General features: G+C 45.6%; 2 protein-coding genes across 5 annotated transcripts in view; both read left to right on the top strand.

The window, feature by feature from the left end:
• LOC120812249 (serine/threonine-protein kinase BRSK2) overlaps positions 1 to 22,144 on the top strand; it is a 154,451-nt gene that overhangs the window by 4,224 nt on the left and 128,083 nt on the right. The window lies entirely within an intron of this gene.
• LOC144391324 (uncharacterized) lies at positions 13,623 to 21,786 on the top strand. The gene has a single exon (XM_078097950.1). It carries the CDS (start codon positions 14,709 to 14,711, stop codon positions 20,616 to 20,618), a length of 5,910 nt encoding a protein of 1,969 aa, XP_077954076.1. The 5' UTR covers positions 13,623 to 14,708; the 3' UTR covers positions 20,619 to 21,786.

Genomic DNA, 22,144 nt, shown 5'->3' with positions numbered 1-22,144 from the left:
TCTCTCCTTCTCGGGGGCTGTGTTTTGCGCGGCGTGTCATCACCTCACAATGTTTAGGATTTCACAGTGCTAGTTTCCCAGCGCAGCAGAAAGAATGAGAGAGGAGGACCGTTTTTCTTTTCACCTGGGCTGCGAAGTGATACGTCTATATGTGACTTCTCACCGTCTCGGCCATTTTCGGCACTTTTGAGGCTGATTTAAAACGTGCAATCTATTTAACGTTCATGTGCACAGCGGTAGCCGGTTTCTCTCACTGAGCTGGTCGCCAAGGTTGGTTGTCTGGTTGTCATGGTATCCCTGCTTATTGCTGGTTACCAGTCTGCCCTCACGAAGACAGAGCGAGAATGCGCTCCGTCTCGCTGGTGCGCTGGTTTCTCTTAATCGTTAAGTGCCTGCAATCTGAAGTCAAAATCCTCGACGTCCACGCGAGCAAGTTGTCTTTATCTGCCTCGTCGCTCCGTGTGATTTTTGTAGAAATGGGAATGAATGTATGACCTACTGTAGGCGTCTTCACATGTGCGCTGCGTGTGTATGTGTGTGTGCATGCTTTGTGCGTGTGCTCAGACATAGGGTCATGGATCAGACAGGCTTGTCCTGCTCTGTGCTCTGCACTCTGTGCTGTGTTCCCATTTAAATCTGGGAGATTAGCACATGTGGGGAGCCTCGGCTTTAGTTGCTGTCAGCTCAGCTAGCCTTGGCAGGCAGGAAGATCAGGGGGGCTCTGCACTCATCCCTGCATTGCTGTCTGCCCTGCTCTACCTTATCCATTATCAAATAGAGGGGAGGGGTGGGGGGTGACCTTGGCTTTGGTACGTTTTTCTAAGTTCTGCGGCACACTCATAAACTTCCCACGGCCGCATTTGTCACAGGACCGCATCACCTGACGGTACATTTAAACCCCCTTTTCTTGCATTTCCTCCAACCAAAATCTATATCCACATCAATGGAGAACATGTTTGTGGTATCTAATGATACATATTGAGCCGACTTGTCCAATCTCACTTGGGATGCAGTTTTGGAGAATTTCCCTTTTTGGTTTTGCTTACTGAATTATTACCTCGCTGTTTACAGAGTGAAAACGGTGAATGAATGGCTTTTGAAATTACACAAAAAACGCTTTGCTTCAGCAGACCCGCTGGCGACTTCCCGGTGGACTATTTTCCAAGAAAAAGTACATGAATGAATATGTGCGGCGCGTCCCAGATGGCAGGGCCAGGCTGATTGTGATGCGTTCACTTTCTCACTGCCACTCGCTCCGTTGTCAGCTCTTTAGGCTGACAACGATGTCGCCGAATGCCTGAAACACCTGAGATGCAGCTCGGCGTGCGAAGGGAAGCAGACAGCCCCCCCAATGAGATCAGTTTAGACGAGCATGACGGGTCCCAAACCAACAACCCGCGCTGGCCACTCGGCTCTGTCACACCAACTTCTTGGCCGGAAAAAAATAACATAACCACATAAACCACAAGGATCTCTGTGTTATTCATAGAGAATGAAAGGAGGGCAGGTTCATTTAGCTATTCTGATAAAGTCGGGAAGTGTTGTTGCCAGTTTAATGATAAAAACGCATCAGTAGTCCAGCTAAGACAAACTGTTTCTTCTGTTTGGGTCCTCTGTGCAGCCCCTTCATCAAAGAACGGGTCAGTGCCGTCTGCTGCCATGTCCAATCCTCCGTATGTATTCGGGTGAAATAAGATCACAGGAAGATGTCCTACTTGAAGCAGTTAGTCCTCTAAGACTCTTTAGTGTTTTCTCCCATCTGGCCCGAGTTGTAGGTTCAGTCTGTGCTATTATTGCCCCAAATATCTGGCCTTGTATTGCTGTACTGGTTTGTTAAGGTATTTCAGTATTAATATTTTATGACCAGCATGCCTTCCCATTGGGAGTTTTCCTTTGGCTGACTGTTCACCAACAAGCATTCAGCTTTTCCCTTTAAAAAAATTCAACTTTAAAAAGAATATGCTGCTGTTTACTCCTAGTATTGCTTTAAATATTCTGTATTAATGTCTTATGCGTCATGCTCATGGGACCTAACCACTAATCTTGTAACTATTTTGCTCTCATTAGTAGGTTTAAAAAAAGAAAAAACAGGCCCAACAAAGTAAAGCTCGTATGGCTTTTTTTTGATGGCTAAAAGCATAGAGCCGGTAAGCCCACTTCCGTACCGCCGTGAGGTCAGAAGCTGTGATGAAGGCATCTGTACAGAAGGAATAATCCATCAGTGAAAGGACCTCTTAACCTTTTGAGACCCAGAGTTATTCTCAATAAAATGTCTCTTTCCGTTGTTGATCACTTGCTATTTGTGTCTTGGTGTCATATCGTTTATCTTTCTTTCTTTATTCTGTACTGTTTCCTGACTAATGGATCAGGTGATTAAGGCAAAAAGTGATAAAGTACGGACGGGATGGTTTCATCTTTTTAACCCGACTGACTTTTTTTTCATTTTGTATTAGTCACTAAAAGCTGCTTATTTCTGAGCTGATGTGGTCGGTATGTATTTTTAGTTTTTTTGCGCTGTGTGTGTGTGATTGTGTACTTGTCACGGTTCATCCGGCCAACTGCGGCAGCGCTCTGACGTCACCCGTGGAGGAAATGCAGCCGCTGCAGGAAGAACTGCTCTCCCTACGGAGCTGGAGGACACGCACGCATCCCAATGCCTCCAAGACATTTAGGAAGCTGTTTTCCTCCACCCTTCAATCCTATCCTCTGTTTAACCTCACAAGGGTTTACCTGTAAGTGCATCAACTTTGCAAAGCGTTTTGTACAGTTTGTACATAGGGAGGCTGATGTAGTGACTTGCATGCACATAAATGCAATTGTATAAACTAGGTTGCCTCCACGCTTTTATGATACGAGTCAGTAGCCATAGCAACGCATTTTTGTGTGTGATTTCACATCCTGAGGGCACGGGTATGGCTCCCGACGTGCAAGTCATTATTTTGGTGGGTTAGCTGTATTTGCTGTGCTCAGTGCTGTTTTGTTGTATTGTGGTTTGCATAATGAGAGCATGAATGTGAGTCCCGAGAACCCATGTGCTTTTGTCTGTGTCTCTACACACACACACACACACACCAACATGCGCAGACCTGCATGTGGCACTGCATGACTCACATGAGTGCATTATTATGATTATCATAATATCTTTTGTGTAATGCGGTCTACACCGGTTTGCTTGGATGGACGTTCGGTAGCAGCTTCCTTTCATTTTGAATAACGGGGCCGGCTTCTTTATTTATTATTTATATTTCATCTCTGGGCTTCTTTCAAGCAACTGTTTTCCAAGCATAAATATACATCACTCACACAAACAGTGATGCCATTATCTCATTATGTGTGTGAGGATGATATCCTTATTGTAACCAAATAACCTGATAAACCAGCCAAACTACTCCCGATTGGTTGTTATGGTTACCGTGATAGGCACCGCATACTCCCTCTTTAGTATTCATTATCCCACTTTTCCTACATCTACCTCTTGCCACTCCTTTCCTGGTTGACTGCCCTTCCTTCTGCTTCCTTGTTTCCATCCTTCCTGCCTAATGGAGGTGCACCCCTGCGGTCTCCGCGCGTCTCACACTCTCATTCTGCTCAGGTAGAGCTCATTTCGTTTGGGATGATTAGATCTCATTGGGAACATTTCGGTGCCGGAAAAGCAAGAGTGTCGTGGGCCTGCATGATAGCAGAAGGGATTCAATTAATCGCTACATATACTCTCTTACAGTAAATCTGCCAATTTACACATAACATGGCGGAGCATGCATAGTACTCAATGCATGTACTCTTATCTCACTTGTTTCACATTCACAGAGCAACACAAGCAATTATTCCCTTCTGTTGTTGCATCTCAACTCCCATTGTTTGGAGCATTGAAAACAGAAACTGGAAACGTGTGTGTGTGTGTGTGTGTGTGTGTGTGTGTGTGTGTGTATGTGAGTGAGAGACTATCATGGTAAGTCCAATGGAAGAAGCGCATCCTGTTTTGGCTTTAGGGGCCTGACGCCTTCCTGCCTGTAATGAGTGATCAGAGCAGAATGTATCCTCATACTTCATGTAGCCTAACGCCAGGGGCATACGGCAATAGTAATTGGACATTGATATGTATTGTAGTATTTTTTTTTGTGTCTCGTGGCATTGTGTATTTTTTTAGGAGTCGTTGTGGCAGGGGTTGGAGAAGGTGTGCTGGGAAGCACAAGGTTGGTGGTTCGATTCCAGGCTGCCCCATGTTCCATGTCGAAGTGTCCCTGAGCAAGACACCTAACCCCCAATTGCTCCCCGGGCAAAAATGTGAAAAAGCCATGGGTTTAAAGTGTAACGTAAGTCGCTTTGGATAAAAGGTCTAAATGACCTGTAATGTAATGTAATGTGTATGCCAATAGTTTATAATGCTATGCTTGTTTGTCACAATAAAGCAGTAATGAGGTATTTCTTCCATAATTAAAAACTATGTATAAATCTCTGCAGACCTGAGAATGTAAAGAGTAACTAAATTGATGCATTTGTTATGCAGCGTCTTGCGTTTGATGGTTGTGGTTCTTGCGTGTATTTTTTTCTTTTCAAGTTCATTGTCTTAAATAAGGTAAATAGATTGAATAGATGAGTGCATCCAACTACTCCATCCGTCCTACTGGGAAATTTAGAGGGATAATTGATTTTTACAAAAAGAAATAAAGGCTGTTTTAAAGGGAGGTTTTGCCTCTTTTTTTATGTGGATGTCCAATCAGTGCTGATAGTTAATGTCGTCCGCTGAAAAAAAAATCAATTACCCACAGCATGCTATATTGACCAAGTAAGCTGCGGCTTTGCCTACACACACCGACATGATGTGCAATCCACGAGTTCGGGTTTGATAAATAAAAGAAACAACTGAACAGTGTCAAATTGCTTCGCTATCTCATCGAAAAATTCGCTCACTTGCCAAAAGCATTTTTCCGTTCAACGCTCCCAACAATCAGCAACTCTGGCTTGATCAGAATCCACGCTTCCTTGATTCACCATTCACCACCATGCAGTGGACTCTCAATCCGTCTTTGGAGGCTGACCACATTGTATTGAAAATACAATGCTAACTGCGCTCAGGGCTCACTGTCTCGGGGCAGTCGTTGGCTATACGGCATTAAACAAAAAAAACTGCTCACACTGACGTTTGTTGCAGCGGAATGACTCCGTTTCCGTTGGCATCGAAGTGCAATTTGGAGCAAAGGCTCTATTACTCTTGTCTTTTGCTCTGATTGTCATCCATACAATTATGTGCACAATAACCTATAACACGAAAGGAAGGAGGTTTTTCAGCGGCGTTGCACCCCGCAGTTACCGAAACTGTAGTAGCACTCCCAGAAAAAACAATATTACTGCTGTGCAGCAGAGAAAATTAAAACATCAGCTGTTTTTCACACTCTTTACTTAACCAGGATAAGTAAAGAATAGGCTGAAAATCTGCAAAACCTCCCTGTAAAACGTAGTCAGACTGCGGCGATGCTTGGTCCTCGTTCCGAGGACCAAATTGAGGACATTTGGTGTAGTTGGCTCAGGTTTCTAATGCCCGTAAGCTTGCGATTGTGTCTGTACTTGGGCTGATTAGGCTTGTATGAGATCTGAATGTATTACTGTCTGCACCAGTGTCATTATCCTTCAACCGCTTATATTCACTCCTTAATGAGACTTTATGAAATATTCAAACCGTTACCTCAAGGAGTTCTGCGTGTGTGTGTGCACCCCAAGCTCTGTATTCTTGCATTATTCCCGTCTGCTCCCTACTCCCTGATCAGCAGTTTTTGATCTCTCTCTTAACACTGAAAAATACATCTAGACAAGAAGCAGACAGATACAATAATACATTTCCATGCACTTGTACATAGACAGGATTTGAGTCTGCATAATGATGTGTTATTCCAGATTTTACCATCCTCGTGGATGACGAGTCAAGGCAAGATCAGGCCCATTAAGCCCGAGAGAGATGTCCATGGTGTGTGTGTGTGTGTGTGTGTGTGTCTTAGCTCGACTCTTGGCCTCCTCTCTTTTTATCTATTTCTCACCCTTCTTTGTCTCTCCGTCTGTGTCTCCCTGAGCACAACACTAGATCAAGCACATCGTTTAATTAAAAGGCACATTTTCTCTGCCCTAAACACACTTTTAATGGGCTGAGGACACAAACACAAGTGCAGACGTAGTACCGGGTGCCTCCTTTTCTAAAGCATACACTGTAAATTATTACATGAAAGCAGAGCTGTACTTTAAGGACCGCACCTGATTCCTCTTGCCCATAATTCTCCCACTCGTCCAGGAGAGGTAGATCATATACCCCCCCCGCCCCCCTCATCTTGTTTGACTTCAAGAGACTCCTTTTTAAAGAGCTCTTTAATTAAGTGTTTTTCTACCCTGTGGATTATACCGTAGCGGTTTCAATCTCACGTGTAAGAAGTCCCAGATATGAGACCGCGGAGATGAGCGAGACCGAGAGCAGAGCGAGGCCGTCCCGCAGAGCCCCGGATGCGTGTCCAGACTACGGACCGCTTCATCCCAAGTCCCAGGACTCGCGTCAGGGCTTTTCTGGTTTTACACGGAGGCTCCCTGCCAGACGGGGGCCCTTGCCACACACTCGGGTGTGAGAGGGGCACAAGAGTCTGCTATCTAGCCGGCCGTTTACAAGCCGCCCCGTATAAAGTGATTACTGATCTTTCTTTAGGCGCGTTTCCAGCTTAATGGATAAAGCAAACGAATGGCGCTAATCTAAAAAACCCCGATTCTAGGCAGCTTTTGGTTTTCATGTTGTTTTGAATGTGTTTTAAATATATTGTAACTATTACAAAGTAGGGATTTGTTTAAGCTTGAGTGTGTCTGTGTGTGTGTGTCTTACCCCCTTTAGCTTGTGTACGGTGGCAATTGGCGACGGTTGCAGCCATTTTACAATGTCGTGTTCGACTAACTGTGCACGCACTCGTGTTCTCTTTACTGTGCACATGCATGCAAACGCTCCAAAGTAGTGCACATATGTGGACCCAGGTTTTTCTACATATCTGGGTATGCATGTGCATATTCGCCTCAGTGTGTGTGTGTGTGTATCTCCAAAGGGCCAGAGGTTCAGAGTGGATGGGCCTGCAGAGCTAATGACAGTGATTAAGAGGAAGGATTGGAGGGTTTAACCTTCATTGGGTTCTGTTCCTCAACACGCTGCCCCCCTCAGGACATCAGAAACATTATCAGTGGTGAGATCAGCTAAACACTGCTGAGGAGGAACCGGCGGACATGTTCGATCTGACATTTATGCCCTAATAACTGGACGACAGTAGGCTTTACTGTCGTCTTCCTCTAATCTCCTGGAATCTGTCTTCAGGTTAATAGCTGAGTGGATAACATTGTGACTACATTGATGACTGACTTCACTTCTTTCAGCTTGTTGTCTTTTTCAAAATATCATATTATAACCTTTTATAAAAAATAACATTTTATAAAAGAGATGCAAGTAGCACTTCCTCAAAGGCTTATTTATATTCATTATCAACATGCAAAGCAAGTTATTTAAACTGTTTTTGGGCTTCACTGCATCATTGAGCTGTGCATCGTGTTGTTTAAAACATTTAAAACAAGTTTAAATGTGCACCAAAGCATCTAGCTATTTGAAATAGCATTTGAAACCACAGTGGTTACTCTTATATTATTCTCTGATCATTTATAAACCGTTGTCAGTTTGAAAAGCCGTTCTTACATTTATTTAACTTCAAAATTGTCTAGTGGAAATGGCTGAGTTGACCGTGGTAGGAAAAGAAAATCTTGTGTTTGCATTATTTGACAAAAGCAATATTTAACTTCCAAAGTTCTTCAAATTTTAATTATTTGCATGAGTGATTAGTCCAATTATATTAACACAAATAGTGGTCTGCATTTATATCAGTTCAGCCAGTTAGTAAAAACAAGTTAATTAAGCCAGGCCACATTAGCCTACGAGATATTATTTTATTTGGACGTGTAATGGCTTTCAAATTGCCTGACTGCCTCCTCACATATTTCCAATCAAAGATTTCAAATGATCCCCATCATATTACAATTACTGGTAGCCTTTCTTTAATAGGGGTACCACCAAATTCCCCACGCCTCTAGTGATGCACATTCTAAGCCCAGCAAAGAGCTGAGCTCTTTCAAATGGGTTTTTACCAACTTTGTTCTTTTTTTAAAGATCTTGTGCTGCTTGCTTTGCTCTTTTCTCCTGCCTATCCAGCTCTTCTTTGGTATTTTAGCCTCCCTCACCACTTTCTCTGAGCCTTTCAGCGTCACACGGCAGTTTCTTTCGCCCTCCATCACTCTGTATTAGCCTTTCTCAGCCTAATGGGATCACCGGTGAACATGTCTCCCTCTCTAGTTTTGCTCTCTCACAACGTCCGCCCTTATCGCTGTGAAGTTAATGAAATGGAGCGCTGGAATGACCTTCTCTTTACCCAATAGTCGCGTCGCGACCCCCCCCTCTTTCTAAATATCTCTGTTCTTGTGTCCTCGCTCCTTCTTCCGCCTGACTTTGAGTCCTGAGTTCCTCTGGTTAATGCCTCAAAAGGTTGTTTCGCCTCCACCTTTCCTGTCTTTGTGAGCGAGAAATAGGATTAAGAGTCAATCAATGAAGATATAAATGCATTTCTTCACTTTCATCAATATTGTTATCTCCCATAATCCCTTTTCACATTTCTGTACGATGTAGCCTTTCCTTTTTATAATGAAATCAAAATTCCTGGATGCACATTAGGTTGTGTGGCCAGTGAGCACAAACACCACCTGCCTGCTCATTCCTACACGCCTTCTTCAGTAGATTTTCTTTTACCTCACAGACAATATTAGGCCTTTTATGATCGACCTGGTCTTTTTGTATTGGTCTGCCACGAGAGGTCTGCGCATGAGTGTGTCCGTGTGTGTTGTTGTGAGTGTGAATCTGTTGCGGATGCATCACCAGCCTCATACCTGTCAGAAATGTCGCACATGGTGTTGCCCACACAGATGGCTTTGTTGGTGGGCTGTATAATGCTGTCGGTGTGTGTGTGTGTGTGTGTGTGTGTGTGTGTGTGTGTGTGTGTCTGCGTTGTATTGGGGGTCTCTGAGTGTCGCGCACAAATGCTGCCTATAGCTCGGCTCATGGGTTAGTCAATAAGGGAAATACATTTGTGCTCATCTGTCACAAATCCACTTTACTGATGCTGAATATGCGCCGGCACACCCGGTGAGTTCAGACAGCATGTCAGCGTCTCGCAGTGAGTGGTTCCAATCAAGACAGCGATGCCGAAGTCCGACCCCCCTCTGCTTGTGTTCAGTCACCCTCCTAAAGCCCCACGCGCCAACGCGGTCGCGCACCAAACTAACACATGTGCATTACAATATATTCACGCTGTTATTTGTGTGCAGGAAGAAGCTGTGTGATTTGAACTCGTGCTGTTGGGGAAGAGGGAGTGTCCGTTATTTATATACCCTCTGTGGGAGTATTGGAACACCCGTTTGCTTTTGTACCTTGTTCCGTGAATGGCGCTCAAGTCTCATATGGCAACCATGGTAACCATAGCGAATGTCTGTATGGCCATAAAGCACAGAAGGCTTTATTCCCCCTTCTTTGGACACATGTGTACGCTCCCCAACACACACACGCAACCACGTGCATGCACATAAACACACAAACAATACAGTGGATTAGACTTGCTGCTAATCGACAGGCCGGGGGGAAGCAGATGGCTGCATTGTTGTGTAACCCTTGTGAGAACCGAACCACATTCAAACTCAAATTCACACACATTCATACAATATACTCAAGTTTGATGGACTTTTTGAGTTTCCAAATCAGAATTTGAAGTGCAAAGGACGAAAAAGTGATTAACGGAGAAGAAATGCAGAAGGGAGACGGACAGAGTGGCCAGACGTGGCGTCACGGTGGCACGATGCCGGCAGGTCTGGAGGAGTGCCAGACGAACACACACACACATGCATGCGGTCGCACACATAACACTCCTGGTAGGGTGCCGGAGCGGGCCAAGGTGACCCGACGAGGTGATGGGAGGGTCACCATTCCAACGGGGCTGACTGATGTCAATGAGGCAGATCTAAGTCAGAGGCCACTGAAAGTGGGGCCAGAGGCTTGAGGGTGTGTGTCCTTATGCACGCGTGTGTGTGTGTATGTTGGGGCCTGTGTGTGCTGGGGAGTCAGACCCTTAGAGTACTCGCTGACAAGCTGACATTGAGAGTGTGAATTGTAGTACAATAGGGGCCACTTGTAGGGCAAGAAACCCATTAACTGAGGTGGGTCTTTGTGCTGTTCTCGAACTAAGGTACATGAGTACATTTGAAAAGAATGCACCAGGTTTTCGGGAGGTTGGTCCAGCAATGAAACGAGCTGTTTAGTAATTGGGAACATAGAAAAAATGACCCCATGTTTGGAAAGATGCTGAGTTAAATATCGTCATGCTGAGTTCACACTGGACTGAGCCACGGTTTTAGAAGTGCTGCCCACGTGTATTCCAGCTCCTGTGAAAACCAATTGGGCTGCTGACGGTATAATTGACGAAATCTGTGTCAGACTTGTTCTTCCAATATGGAAAATCCATATTTCCCAATATGTTAGAAAATTTCTTTGAATGTTCACTAATATATTTTTCATTTTTAAAGCATTTTAAAGTAATTTTAAAGAACACAGGTTGAGCAATTTTGTGAATTTAAAATGATTGATAAAAAGATAAAAAACTCTTACTTATACTCTCATGTATTCTATACTGTATATACAAAATGGGGGTCAGTTATTCTTTCACTGTTCTTTGGGGGAGATGAAGCAATGCGACAGTTCTCCGCTGTCACAACACGCTTTCTTTTACAACTCCCTGCAGACGGCTGCTGTGACAGACCTTTCCCTTTTTAGACTTAATCGTTTATCAGATTCACCCTCCGTGGTCATCCGCCTTAAATCACCGACCGTTTGTCTTTTCTGAACTCGTTTCAGCCGGTGTGCGTTTGAAACGGAAAAGGATTCTTTGTCTCTCTCGGTCCCCCGGATGTCCCACGCATTGCTCGTTATTAGCAGCTAGCTAGGTGGCATGGGGGTCATAACCCAATACGTCCTTTTTACGAGTTGCTTGACGTTTGTGGCACTTGAGCTCGGACTTGTAGTCGTAACACAGCATTTTAATCTCGAGTGCAACCACGGTGTGTGACACAAGGACAAAGAAAAGATATGGGGGGGATAAAGACGGCTTAGACGGAATTACTGTCTGAAGTAAACCAAAGACGTGGACGAAGAAGTGTTTGAATGTGACCCAGAAGTTTGAAGCTTTCTATTGATTTTTACTCTCTACTCAAAGCCCTTTAATAGCTCATTGGGGAATGTAGTGTTTGCACGAGCGACGCTCTAAGTGAATGTTTTCCGTGTCATACCTTACTATAGGTATAACTGCACCTATACTGTTTACTGCTAAGCAGATTTTCTTAACAGCCAACAGTGTTTTTTAATTTTTGAACCAACAAATGGTTTGGGTAAAAACTTAAGGATGAGGTCACAACTCATAACTGAGTGAGGCTGAGAGGTACGGGTGAAGTCAGGCTGGATGCAGCTCACACTGCAGAGTACGATCTCAGGACAGGGCTCCAAACACTGCGGATTCACCGCAGTGAATCACTTATCCACACTTTAGCTTGGTCACCTTGATACGGCCCTCTTGAAACTGTAAAATATTCCAATTACAGATTGTTTCCAAGACCAGTGACTTCCTCTGTTATTGCTCCCTCCCCTGTCACTGATTGACACATAATCCTTTTAATGCACTTGAAGTGCTGATGTTTTTTCATCATTAGAATGCAGTTTGATGGGTCAAATCCTCTTGTTGCAGATTTGTTTTCCTGGCTTATATCAGCACTGCCAGGGTTGGTGTGGGGATGAGTGTGTGTGTGTGTGTGTGTGTGTGTGTGTGTGTGGGAGAGAGAGAAATAGAATGGCAGAGCCCAGTGAAGTTGATTCCTGTTCATCAGCCTCAAAAGATTGTGCATACATGTTTTTCTGGCATAACGTCAAGCTCATTTGTGAAGAACTTCAATGTTTTCCTCCTTTGTGTAGCCTGATTAAAATGATGACAGGACACTAAGATGAATTTATTTCTCTTTAATGTGGGTTCTTTATTTCCCCCGACTGCACTCCTGGAGCACAGCCTTAATGTGTCAAATTAAGGAGGCACTTGGAACAGTGTACAAATAACCAATTGCTTCGCTTCACTAACTAATAGGATGTAATGGAATAGAGCTACAATTACCTTAAGCTAGAAATTATGTGAAGCTAACAGTTACATACAAAAAACAACAACAGTAGTGACCCCTTCCTGTTAAACAGAAACAAAAACATGCACATCGGTCTCATGCTGTTCAAATCCCACACCATTGTCGTTCCTCCAAAAAGTCCCGAAAACAATAAACTCACTCAAGCGCCGGCGCGCACGGCTCCATGCACGTGCAACCTCAACCCACAGCAGCTTGTTACTCCCCTCTAAACGAAGCAGAGGTGCACAACCCAAGAACATACACTCAGTACAGGCAATCAATCACAATTTACATGGTGAGTCAGGTTTATTAATGTGAGAACACTTACGCTGACCCGCTGAACAGGTATTTCCCTAACGCTGTTCCGATGCTAACCGCTAACACTGTGTCGTGTTAGTAGCCACTAGGTCCCGCTCTGCAGCTCCAAATCCCACGTGAACTCATGCCCATGTACTTAAAGGGGCAGTACGCCCTCACTCTCTGTGCGGACCATCTAGCAGTCCAAAAACCTCCCTGCCCCCACTTCACCCGGCTACATTTGCAAATCTGAAGTAAAAGCCAAGGACAGTCCAGTTCCACGCACTGCATGAAAAGTGAGATTTTCGTCCCCGTAAACGCCCGGAAATCTCCCTAATTTCCGACAATTTCCGACAATTTGCAACCCGCGCACGTTGCGTTTGTCTGTGCCACAAATTGTCGGAAACGAACCATGACGTAGGTGGAGAGCTGGCGGAGGTGCGAATGGTCCGAATTAGCATATGAATGCAGCGAACCCACGGGTGGCCGAGCCGAGCGGGCTTGAATATCCTTACTCCTTATTGGAGGAAACCACAACTTACTAACAAATAAAAACACTCGTGATTGGCAGCAAAACCACACGTGGGGAGACCAGGCTTGAGTTTCCTTGTTCATGATTGGATGAAACCACAACTTTCAATCACTCGTGATTGGTTGGCAGATCTGTCGCTATTGGTCACCCGCCTCATTTTATTTATATATTCATATTATGCTGTATATTCATGTAGTCCCCTGGTGACCTTAGGACTATAGTCATACTTTCAAAACTAGGTGCCTGCCTATAAAAAGAAAAAGTAAATGTTTATTTTACATTAAATACATAATAGGGGAAACCTGATTTCTAAGTGGGGAGATGTTTATTTGTTGTGCATGGAGTAACGTTTGTTATAGTGATGAATACTAATGTTAAGTTCATTGTTAGTTAAATACTATCTCCAGAGGCTTTAGGCCGTTAGTCTTTTAGTACTTACTGTTTGTTATCGTATTATTGGTCAGTTGTGTATTCGCGCTGTATAGCCAATGGTGATTGGTTGGGAGAAACACGGGGAAGACACGTGACTGGAAGGTTCTGGAAGTTTTTTGGGGGTTCGAGGAGGAGAGAAGAAGTCGAGAAGAGACGGGACGCCGGCGTTTTTGGGGAAGAGAAAAAGACGCTAGCAGGAGACAAGAAGGCAGAATAAACCGGCGCGGGAGGCTGGAAGGAGTGGACCGCGGACTCGGTGTGTTTGTGAGCCTGGAAACGGAGGAGAAACCAAAGCTGAAACCCCGTCGGACAGAGCGGGGGAGAAGCAGCGGAGGTCGCCATCGAGGGAGCCGAGCTTGCTAGCCACGGTGGGCGTGGCCGGGCGGACGTGTCGGTGACTCGCATCGCGGATCCGAGTTTCCACGCTCTCAATGTTTTGAAAGTGATTTCGGCCCTCTCAATGTTTTGCCAGACCAAACAGGTCTGCAACGTGTTTTCTTTCCGTACATATCGTTGCCGTGAGTAACTGGAACATGTGTGGCTGTGTGTGGTGATTGGGCCCAACACCGCATCGGCTGATACTTGTTTCATGACACTTGGAGGGGAAAGTTTTTGTTGTTATTGTTGAACTCTGGTATTCTCCGAGTTGAGGAACGGGAACATTTCGAACATATATTTTGATGTAACGTCCTTGATACTATTGGGTTTGTATCACTGCATTTGGAGTTTATTATTTATGTTTTGGGGAAGTTTTGGTTATTTATTTTTCTCTATTTGGTAATATTGGGTTTTGGGGAAAATTAATTATTGTATTTAAATAAACATGGGCGTTGCCCTATTTATTTTACTTTTGTTAAAAGAACATCCATCTCTGGGTCTCATTTATTTTTTAAATAGCTTCTTGCTAAAAGGTTTTACGACACATCGAACCCAAGCACCCCCCATTCTCACGTGAGTGACTCACAGAGTGGTGATACGGGTGCTACATAAAATGGAGGCACCGCTGGGATTGTTAATTTAGTTTATAACAGTAGTTTAAATTAGCTCTAACTTTAGTATGACCCAGAGATTTAAACAGTTTGTTTAAAAAGTAGTTTAAAACCAATAGCTGGTTAGCTTTTAACCTACAAGTAAAACCTACCAAATTTAGTTCTGACAAGTGGTCACAGTAAGTGCACAACCCGTGGGGATGGCTCAGTTGAAGAACTGGTGTGTTGGAGAAGGAATAGACCCGGTGAAAGCCTTGCTGGTTAAAGATGTACCTCCGGACACTGAAATTGGTTTCATCGAGGAAACGATGCAGACTGTCAAAGCACTCGGGAGAGTCAGGGTGAGAGGAAGAATGTATGACCCAACGTCGGAAAGTCTAACTGTGCTATGTGAGTGCAGGGAGAATGTGGACACCGACGCCATTCCTCTTGATATTTTTCCTGAGGGGTCTGCTGAGGCCTGGATGATCGTTGGACCTTCTCAGCAGGAGGGAGAAACCCAAGCTCAGGCAGCTGGTGATGCTCAAAATGTGCCGCTGCCAGATTCCAGTCCTTTTTCCCCACTGCAAGCCTCAACTCCTGAAGCTATCATTCGAGCAGTTGGTGATGTCCTGCAAAGGGCCAGCCAGCCCCCACATAGTGACCACAATCTTTACAGAAGACTGCGCATTTTCTCAGGGGTCATGCCCACACCCCCAGGAGAGGAACAGTTGGAAAACTGGGTTGAGCAAGCTAGACTTTTAATTGAAGAATACGATCGCCCGGAAAGAGAAAAGAAAATGAGAATAATGGAAAGTGTAAAGGGTCCCGCACTGGAGATCCTCCAAGCTGTCCGTTTCAACAACCCATCTGCAACCTCTATGGAGTACATTGACATTCTAGAGACTACTTTTGGCAACCCAGAGAGCGGTGAGGAACTTTACTTTGCTTTCCGAATGTTGTGTCAGTACCCCAATGAGAAGCTCTCGGAGTTCCTGAGACGTCTTGAGAGAATCCTAAATAAAGTTGTCAAAAAGGGTGGACTCCAGTCATCGGAGGCAGACAAAGCACGTCTTGACCAATTCATTAAAGGGGCTATCAGATCTGATATTATGATGCTAAATCTCGGATTGAGAGAGCGCAGAAACAATCCTCCCACTTTTCTTGAGCTGTTGAATGAGATACGACAGGAGGAGGAGCATGAAGCTTCACGTCGCAGACTCCATAATCCCAAAGCCGTCTACGCCAAAAGCGCTACTGTGACCGTCGACACAGAGTTGAAAGATCTGAGAGCTGAAATACACCAACTCAGAGACCAAGTAAGTGAACTCTCTTTCCCCGCCGCCATGCCAAGTCACCTTTCTACGAGCACAATGCTCTCAGTCACTCCGGCGGCAGAGAACTCTGACGACAAGAACGTTCAAGCTTTAAAGAAAGAAGTAGTAAAGCTCCGAAAACAAGTCTCAGTCATGTCAGTCAAGCCCAAGTATGGTCTTGCTACGGAGCCCTGCCCACAAGAGACCCAGCCAAAACCCTGGCAGCAAAGACCTTCTACAGCCAGAGACCCCACTGATTTTTTCTGCTATCGCTGCGGGGAAGACGGGCACTTTGCCACCAAGTGTGTCTCTCCTGAGAACTATCCCAAAGTTATTCAGAAGTTGTTGCAAGCGCAAAGAAAGTCCAAACAGAACCGCACATCTGAAAACGAAACAAGAACCAAGACGACAAATGCCAGTGTCAGGAGAAGCGCGGTAAATGTACAGACCAACAGTTTGCCCGAGGGACTCGTGGGACCGCCCTCCACTGCTCAGGTCAGGATCAATGGCAACCCCTGCACCGCGTTGATGGACAGTGGGTCGCAAGTTACCATCATTTTCGACAGCTGGTATACTAAACACCTATCACACATTCAGTTAAATTCTGTGACAGGTCTAGCCATATGGGGCCTAAGTGAGTCAGAGAGCAGCTACCCGTACAAAGGGTACATCCAGATCGAGTTGGAGTTGCCAAAAAAATCGAAGTCCCACAAGGTCCAGTCTGTTTCTGTCTTGGCCTTGGTGTGCCCTGATCCACGTTGCTCCGAGACTATACCTGTCCTTATCGGCACAAACGTTAGGGGGGTTCAGCCTTTCGAGTCCAGAACAACAAAAGAGGACCTGGAGAACATAAAGTCACTCAACATCCACGTGCAAGAGAAAAACCATTTACCCATTCCTGCAGGGATGACCATAAAAGGCAACAAAGACCTGCCTGTGGCTGAAGTTAAATGGGCTGGGCCTGGTCCTCTCAGAATTCCCCCTGGCACTGAATACATTGCTATCTGCAAAGTTAAAGAAACACAAGTCATCAGAGACAGCATACTCATCATTGAGCGAGCCCGCTCACCTACCCTTCCTTCAAGTGTACTTGTCCAGCCAACTGTGTTGTTCTCCAAGATGCTCGATTCAAACAACTTCCTGGTGCTACTGCGTAATGAGTCTCTGAAGCAAACTGCCATTCCAATGGGCACTGTGATCGCTCACCTTCACGTTGCTGACGTTGTGACCGATGCATCGAACCCTAATGTGGAATCTGTTCCAGCTATGGATCCTTCTTTGTTTGACTTCAGTGAGTCACCCATAAGCAAAGAGTGGAAAGAGAGGCTGAGTCAAAAGATTTCCAGACATTCCCCGGTGTTCTCTGTTGAAGAGTGGGATGTCGGTCTGGCTAAAGGGGTAGAACATCACATCCGCCTGAATGATAACACTCCCTTCAGAGAGAGATCTCGACGTATTGCCCCAGCGGATTTGGATGACCTTCGACGTCACTTGCAAGGTTTATTGGCGGCTGGGATCATAAAAGAATCAAGAAGTCCATATGCTTCACCAATTGTTCTCGCACGTAAAAAGAATGGGCAACTTCGTATGTGCATCGACTACCGCACCCTGAACCGGAGAACTATCCCAGACCAGTACACTGTACCCCGAATCGACGACGCTCTCGATTGTTTGTCAGGCAGTAAGTGGTTTTCGGTGTTGGATCTGCGCAGTGGCTATTACCAAATCCCAATGGCTGAGGAGGACAAAGACAAAACCACTTTCATCTGTCCCCTAGGATTTTTCCAATTCGAGCGGATGCCGCAGGGAATTACAGGGGCCCCTGCGACATTTCAACGGCTTATGGAAAAGGCAGTCGGCGATATGCACATGCTTGAAGTCATTGTCTATCTAGATGACCTCATTGTCTTCGGCACAACTCTGGAGGAGCATGAGCAAAGACTCCTCAAAGTTCTCGCTCGTCTTGAAGAGGCTGGACTAAAGTTGTCCCTCGACAAATGCCAGTTCTGTCGCTCAAGAGTCACATATGTCGGGCATATAGTCTCTGAGCACGGTATCGCCACAGACCCGAGCAAAGTTGACGCAGTGACGCGGTGGAAGACGCCAACCGACCTTCCTTCTCTGCAGTCGTTCTTGGGGTTCTGCGGCTACTACCGCAGGTTTATAAAAAACTTTTCCATCATCGTCCGACCACTAACAGAGCTGTGCAAAGGGTATCCTCCCACCCAAAAGAAACACAAGTCTACCTCAGCATCAGATAAGACTTACTACAAAGTCAATGAGCCTTTTGGGGACCGGTGGGACCAGGCATGTTCCGAGGCATTCAAAAAGATCATCCACTGCCTCACAAATGCACCCGTGCTGGCATTCGCCGACCCTCTCAAGCCTTATATACTTCACATAGATGCCAGTTTCCAAGGGCTTGGAGCTGTCCTCAACCAAGAGTACCCTGAGGGTTTGAGACCTGTTGCTTTTGCAAGCCGCAAGCTGAGTGCCTCTGAGAAGAACTATCCTGTGCACCAGCTTGAGTTTTTGGCACTTAAGTGGGCAGTGGTGGACAAGTTCCACGACTACTTGTATGGAGCACAGTTTACCGTGAGGACTGATAACAACCCCCTAACTTATGTTCTCACGACTGCCAAACTCAATGCGACAGGTCACCGCTGGCTCTCGGCACTCGCCACGTACAATTTCACCCTGCAATACAGGCCTGGCAGCAGCAACATCGACGCCGATGCCCTGTCACGCAACCCTTGTCCGAACACAGAAGAAGGTTGGCAAACTGTATCGACTGAAAGTGTTCAAGCCCTGTGCAAGCAGATCAAGTGCTGTGAAACTCCAACAGAGTCCACAACGATGGCCGAGTCCCTTGGAGTGTCACCTGATGGTATACCAGAGTGTTTTGCCTCCCCAGTTTGGTTGGATCTCGGTTCTTTGAGTCAGCTCAGTTACAAAGACCTGGTCACCGCTCAAGATGTTGATCCTACTATCGCTCCAGTCAAGCAGTCGCTTTGTGGTGGTTCATCATTCATCAGCCCCGATAATCCAATTTCTGTCCTGTTGAACAAAGAAGTAAGCAAGCTGTTCATTCAAAACCATCTGCTCTACAGAAAGGTTGAGAAAAATGGGACGGAGGTAAAGCAGCTGGTACTGCCAAGAGAGTATGTTCCGATGGTCCTGAGATCTTTGCATGATGAGTCAGGTCACTTGGGAATGGACAAGACCATTGAGTTCATCAGAAACCGGTTCTATTGGCCGAAAATGGGAGTTGAAGTGGAGCAGTACATCAAAAACTGCGGCAGATGCATCACTCGCAAAGCCCTTCCTCAGAGAGCTGCTCCCTTAAAACAGATTACCCGCCAAGGCCCTCTAGACCTAGTCTGTATTGATTTCCTGTCACTTGAGTCAGACTCTCAAGGTTTCACCAACATCCTTGTAGTGACTGACCACTTTACTCGATATGCCCAAGCTTTTCCAGCCAAAGACCAGAAGGCGGTCACCGTTGCCAAGATACTGTGTGAGCGCTACTTTGTACACTACGGACTCCCTGCCCGCATACATTCGGATCAAGGCCGCGATTTTGAGAGCAACCTGATCCAAGATTTACTGAGGATGTTGGGTATTCGTAAGTCAAGAACAACGCCTTACCACCCTCAAGGAGATCCGCAACCAGAACGATTTAACCGTACGCTCTTGTCAATGCTGGGCACACTTGATCCAAAGCAAAAACAAAGATGGAGTCAAAAGATCAGTCAGTTAGTCCATGCCTACAACTGTTCTCAAAACGACGCAACTGGGTATTCGCCCTACCTGCTAATGTTTGGCAGAGAAGCTCGCTTACCGGTAGACATCTGTTTTGGCGTGGCCGAGGACGATCAAAAGACCAAGTCCTACCATCAGTATGTTGCTAAGCTAAAGAAAGATCTCCAAAGAGCCTACCGTCTTGCAACTGAAGCGTCGGACAGTAATCACCAAAGAAATAAAAAAGCACACGACAAGCACGTCAAAGAACAAGTCCTTGACAAAGGCGACCGGGTGTTGCTGAGAAACCTTGGGGTCACAGGCAAGCACAAATTGAAATGCAAGTGGTTACCCTCACCATATATTGTTATGGAGAAGCTACCCAACTTACCTGTCTACAAGATCAAGCCAGAGAGGGGCATGGGAGCCGAAAAAACTATTCATCGTAACCACCTGTTACCCATTGGTTACCTGGTGAGAATCCCTGTCGACGAAGGTGAAGTGGGGGCACAACACAGACCTGTGACCAGAGCATTGCATCAACAGACAAAAGAACGAGGACCGACAACCAACCAAGATGACGACGTGTCCTCAGAATTAGAGTATGACGAAGTATACCTGCCAAGCCCCCTTGAGTTAGACTGGGACAAGTTGCTGACATGTTCAGAACTGTCCCGGGAGCAATCCGAGCCAATTGTCACCGAACCTGAAAGACAAGTTCACGACCCGGTTGAAATAGAGCCAGCGGTCAATAATCTGACCAACAAGCCTCCCAACGCTGATCCAGAAGTCGACGTTCTGGAGGGGGGAGCAGACGTCAATCCCTATCCGGACACTCAAGCTGAGAGTGGACAAGCTGAGCATTCAAAACGAGTAATTCGTCCAGTGGTCAAGCTGAGCTACGATGAACTGGGCAAGCCTTGTGACCACCCTGTGACAGTCCTAAGCCATGGCGTGTTGGTGGGAAGTGGACTCTATGGAGACTCCAGGAGCGGTGTATGTCAAACTCTCTGGTGCCACCCCATGGCGTTGTGTTACACTTGTTTTAATCCGGTCCCTAGTGTTGGCTGGTAGACTATTAGAGTTCTCTAAGGTTTATTTTGATGAGGGCATCAAAATTGTCCAGAAGGGGGAGAATGTAGTCCCCTGGTGACCTTAGGACTATAGTCATACTTTCAAAACTAGGTGCCTGCCTATAAAAAGAAAAAGTAAATGTTTATTTTACATTAAATACATAATAGGGGAAACCTGATTTCTAAGTGGGGAGATGTTTATTTGTTGTGCATGGAGTAACGTTTGTTATAGTGATGAATACTAATGTTAAGTTCATGTTTAGTTAAATACTATCTCCAGAGGCTTTAGGCCGTTAGTCTTTTAGTACTTACTGTTTGTTATCGTATTATTGGTCAGTTGTGTATTCGCGCTGTATAGCCAATGGTGATTGGTTGGGAGAACAACGGGGAAGACACGTGACTGGAAAGTTCTGGAAGTTTTTTGGGGGTTCGAGGAGGAGAGAAGAAGTCGAGAAGAGACGGGACGCCGGCGTTTTTGGGGAAGAGAAAAAGACGCTAGCAGGAGTCAAGAAGGCAGAATAAACCGGCGCGGGAGGCTGGAAGGAGTGGACCGCGGACTCTGTGTGTTTGTGAGCCTGGAAACGGAGGAGAAACCAAAGCTGAAACCCCGTCGGACGGAGCGGGGGAGAAGCAGCGGAGGTCGCCATCGAGGGAGCCGAGCTTGCTAGCCACGGTGGGCGTGGCCGGGCGGAAGTGTCGGTGACTCGCAGCGCGGACCCGAGTTTCCACGCTCTCAATGTTTTGAAAGTGATTTCGGCGCTCTCAATGTTTTGCCAGACCAAACAGGTCTGCAACGTGTTTTCTTTCCGTACATATCGTTGCCGTGAGTAACTGGAACATGTGTGGCTGTGTGTGGTGATTGGGCCCAACACCGCATCGGCTGATACTTGTTTTATGACACTTGGAGGGGAAAGTTTTTGTTGTTATTGTTGAACTCTGGTATTCTCCGAGTTGAGGAACGGGAACATTTCGAACATATATTTTGATGTAACGTCCTTGATACTATTGGGTTTGTATCACTGAATTTGGAGTTTATTATTTATGTTTTGGGGAAGTTTTGGTTATTTATTTTTCTCTATTTGGTAATATTGGGTTTTGGGGAAAATTAATTATTGTATTTAAATAAACAAGGGCGCTGCCCTATTTATTTTACTTTTGTTAAAAGAACATCCATCTCTGGGTCTCATTTATTTTTTAAATAGCTTCTTGCTAAAAGGTTTTACGACACATCGAACCCAAGCACCCCCCATTCTCACGTGAGTGACTCACAGAGTGGTGATACGGGTGCTACATTCATTTCATGGTTATCCTATGCAGGCTACTACACTATTATTAGGATACCAAACAGCCTGTAATTCGTCTCGGAGTTGTGAAGACGGCGCAGCGCTTCCTGTAAACGACACGGCAAAGAAAACACACTTTAAAAAAGCTGTTTCTGCTCACTTGTAAGGCTACTCGGCTACTCTTAGCTTAGCTTGAGGCTACGCTACTCTTAGCTTAGCTTGCAGTCATCGAACGTATTCTTAC

The sequence above is a fragment of the Gasterosteus aculeatus genome, chromosome Y (genome assembly GCF_964276395.1).
Source record: "Gasterosteus aculeatus chromosome Y, fGasAcu3.hap1.1, whole genome shotgun sequence".
Lineage (NCBI taxonomy): Eukaryota > Metazoa > Chordata > Actinopteri > Perciformes > Gasterosteidae > Gasterosteus > Gasterosteus aculeatus.
Note: the sequence above shows the minus strand (reverse complement) of the source record. Positions and strands in the feature narration are given on the sequence as shown.

Bases quoted from the DNA above. Each gene is read 5' to 3' on its own strand.
- LOC144391324 (XM_078097950.1), top strand. From the start codon at position 14,709: ATGGCTCAGTTGAAGAACTGGTGTGTTGGAGAAGGAATAGACCCGGTG.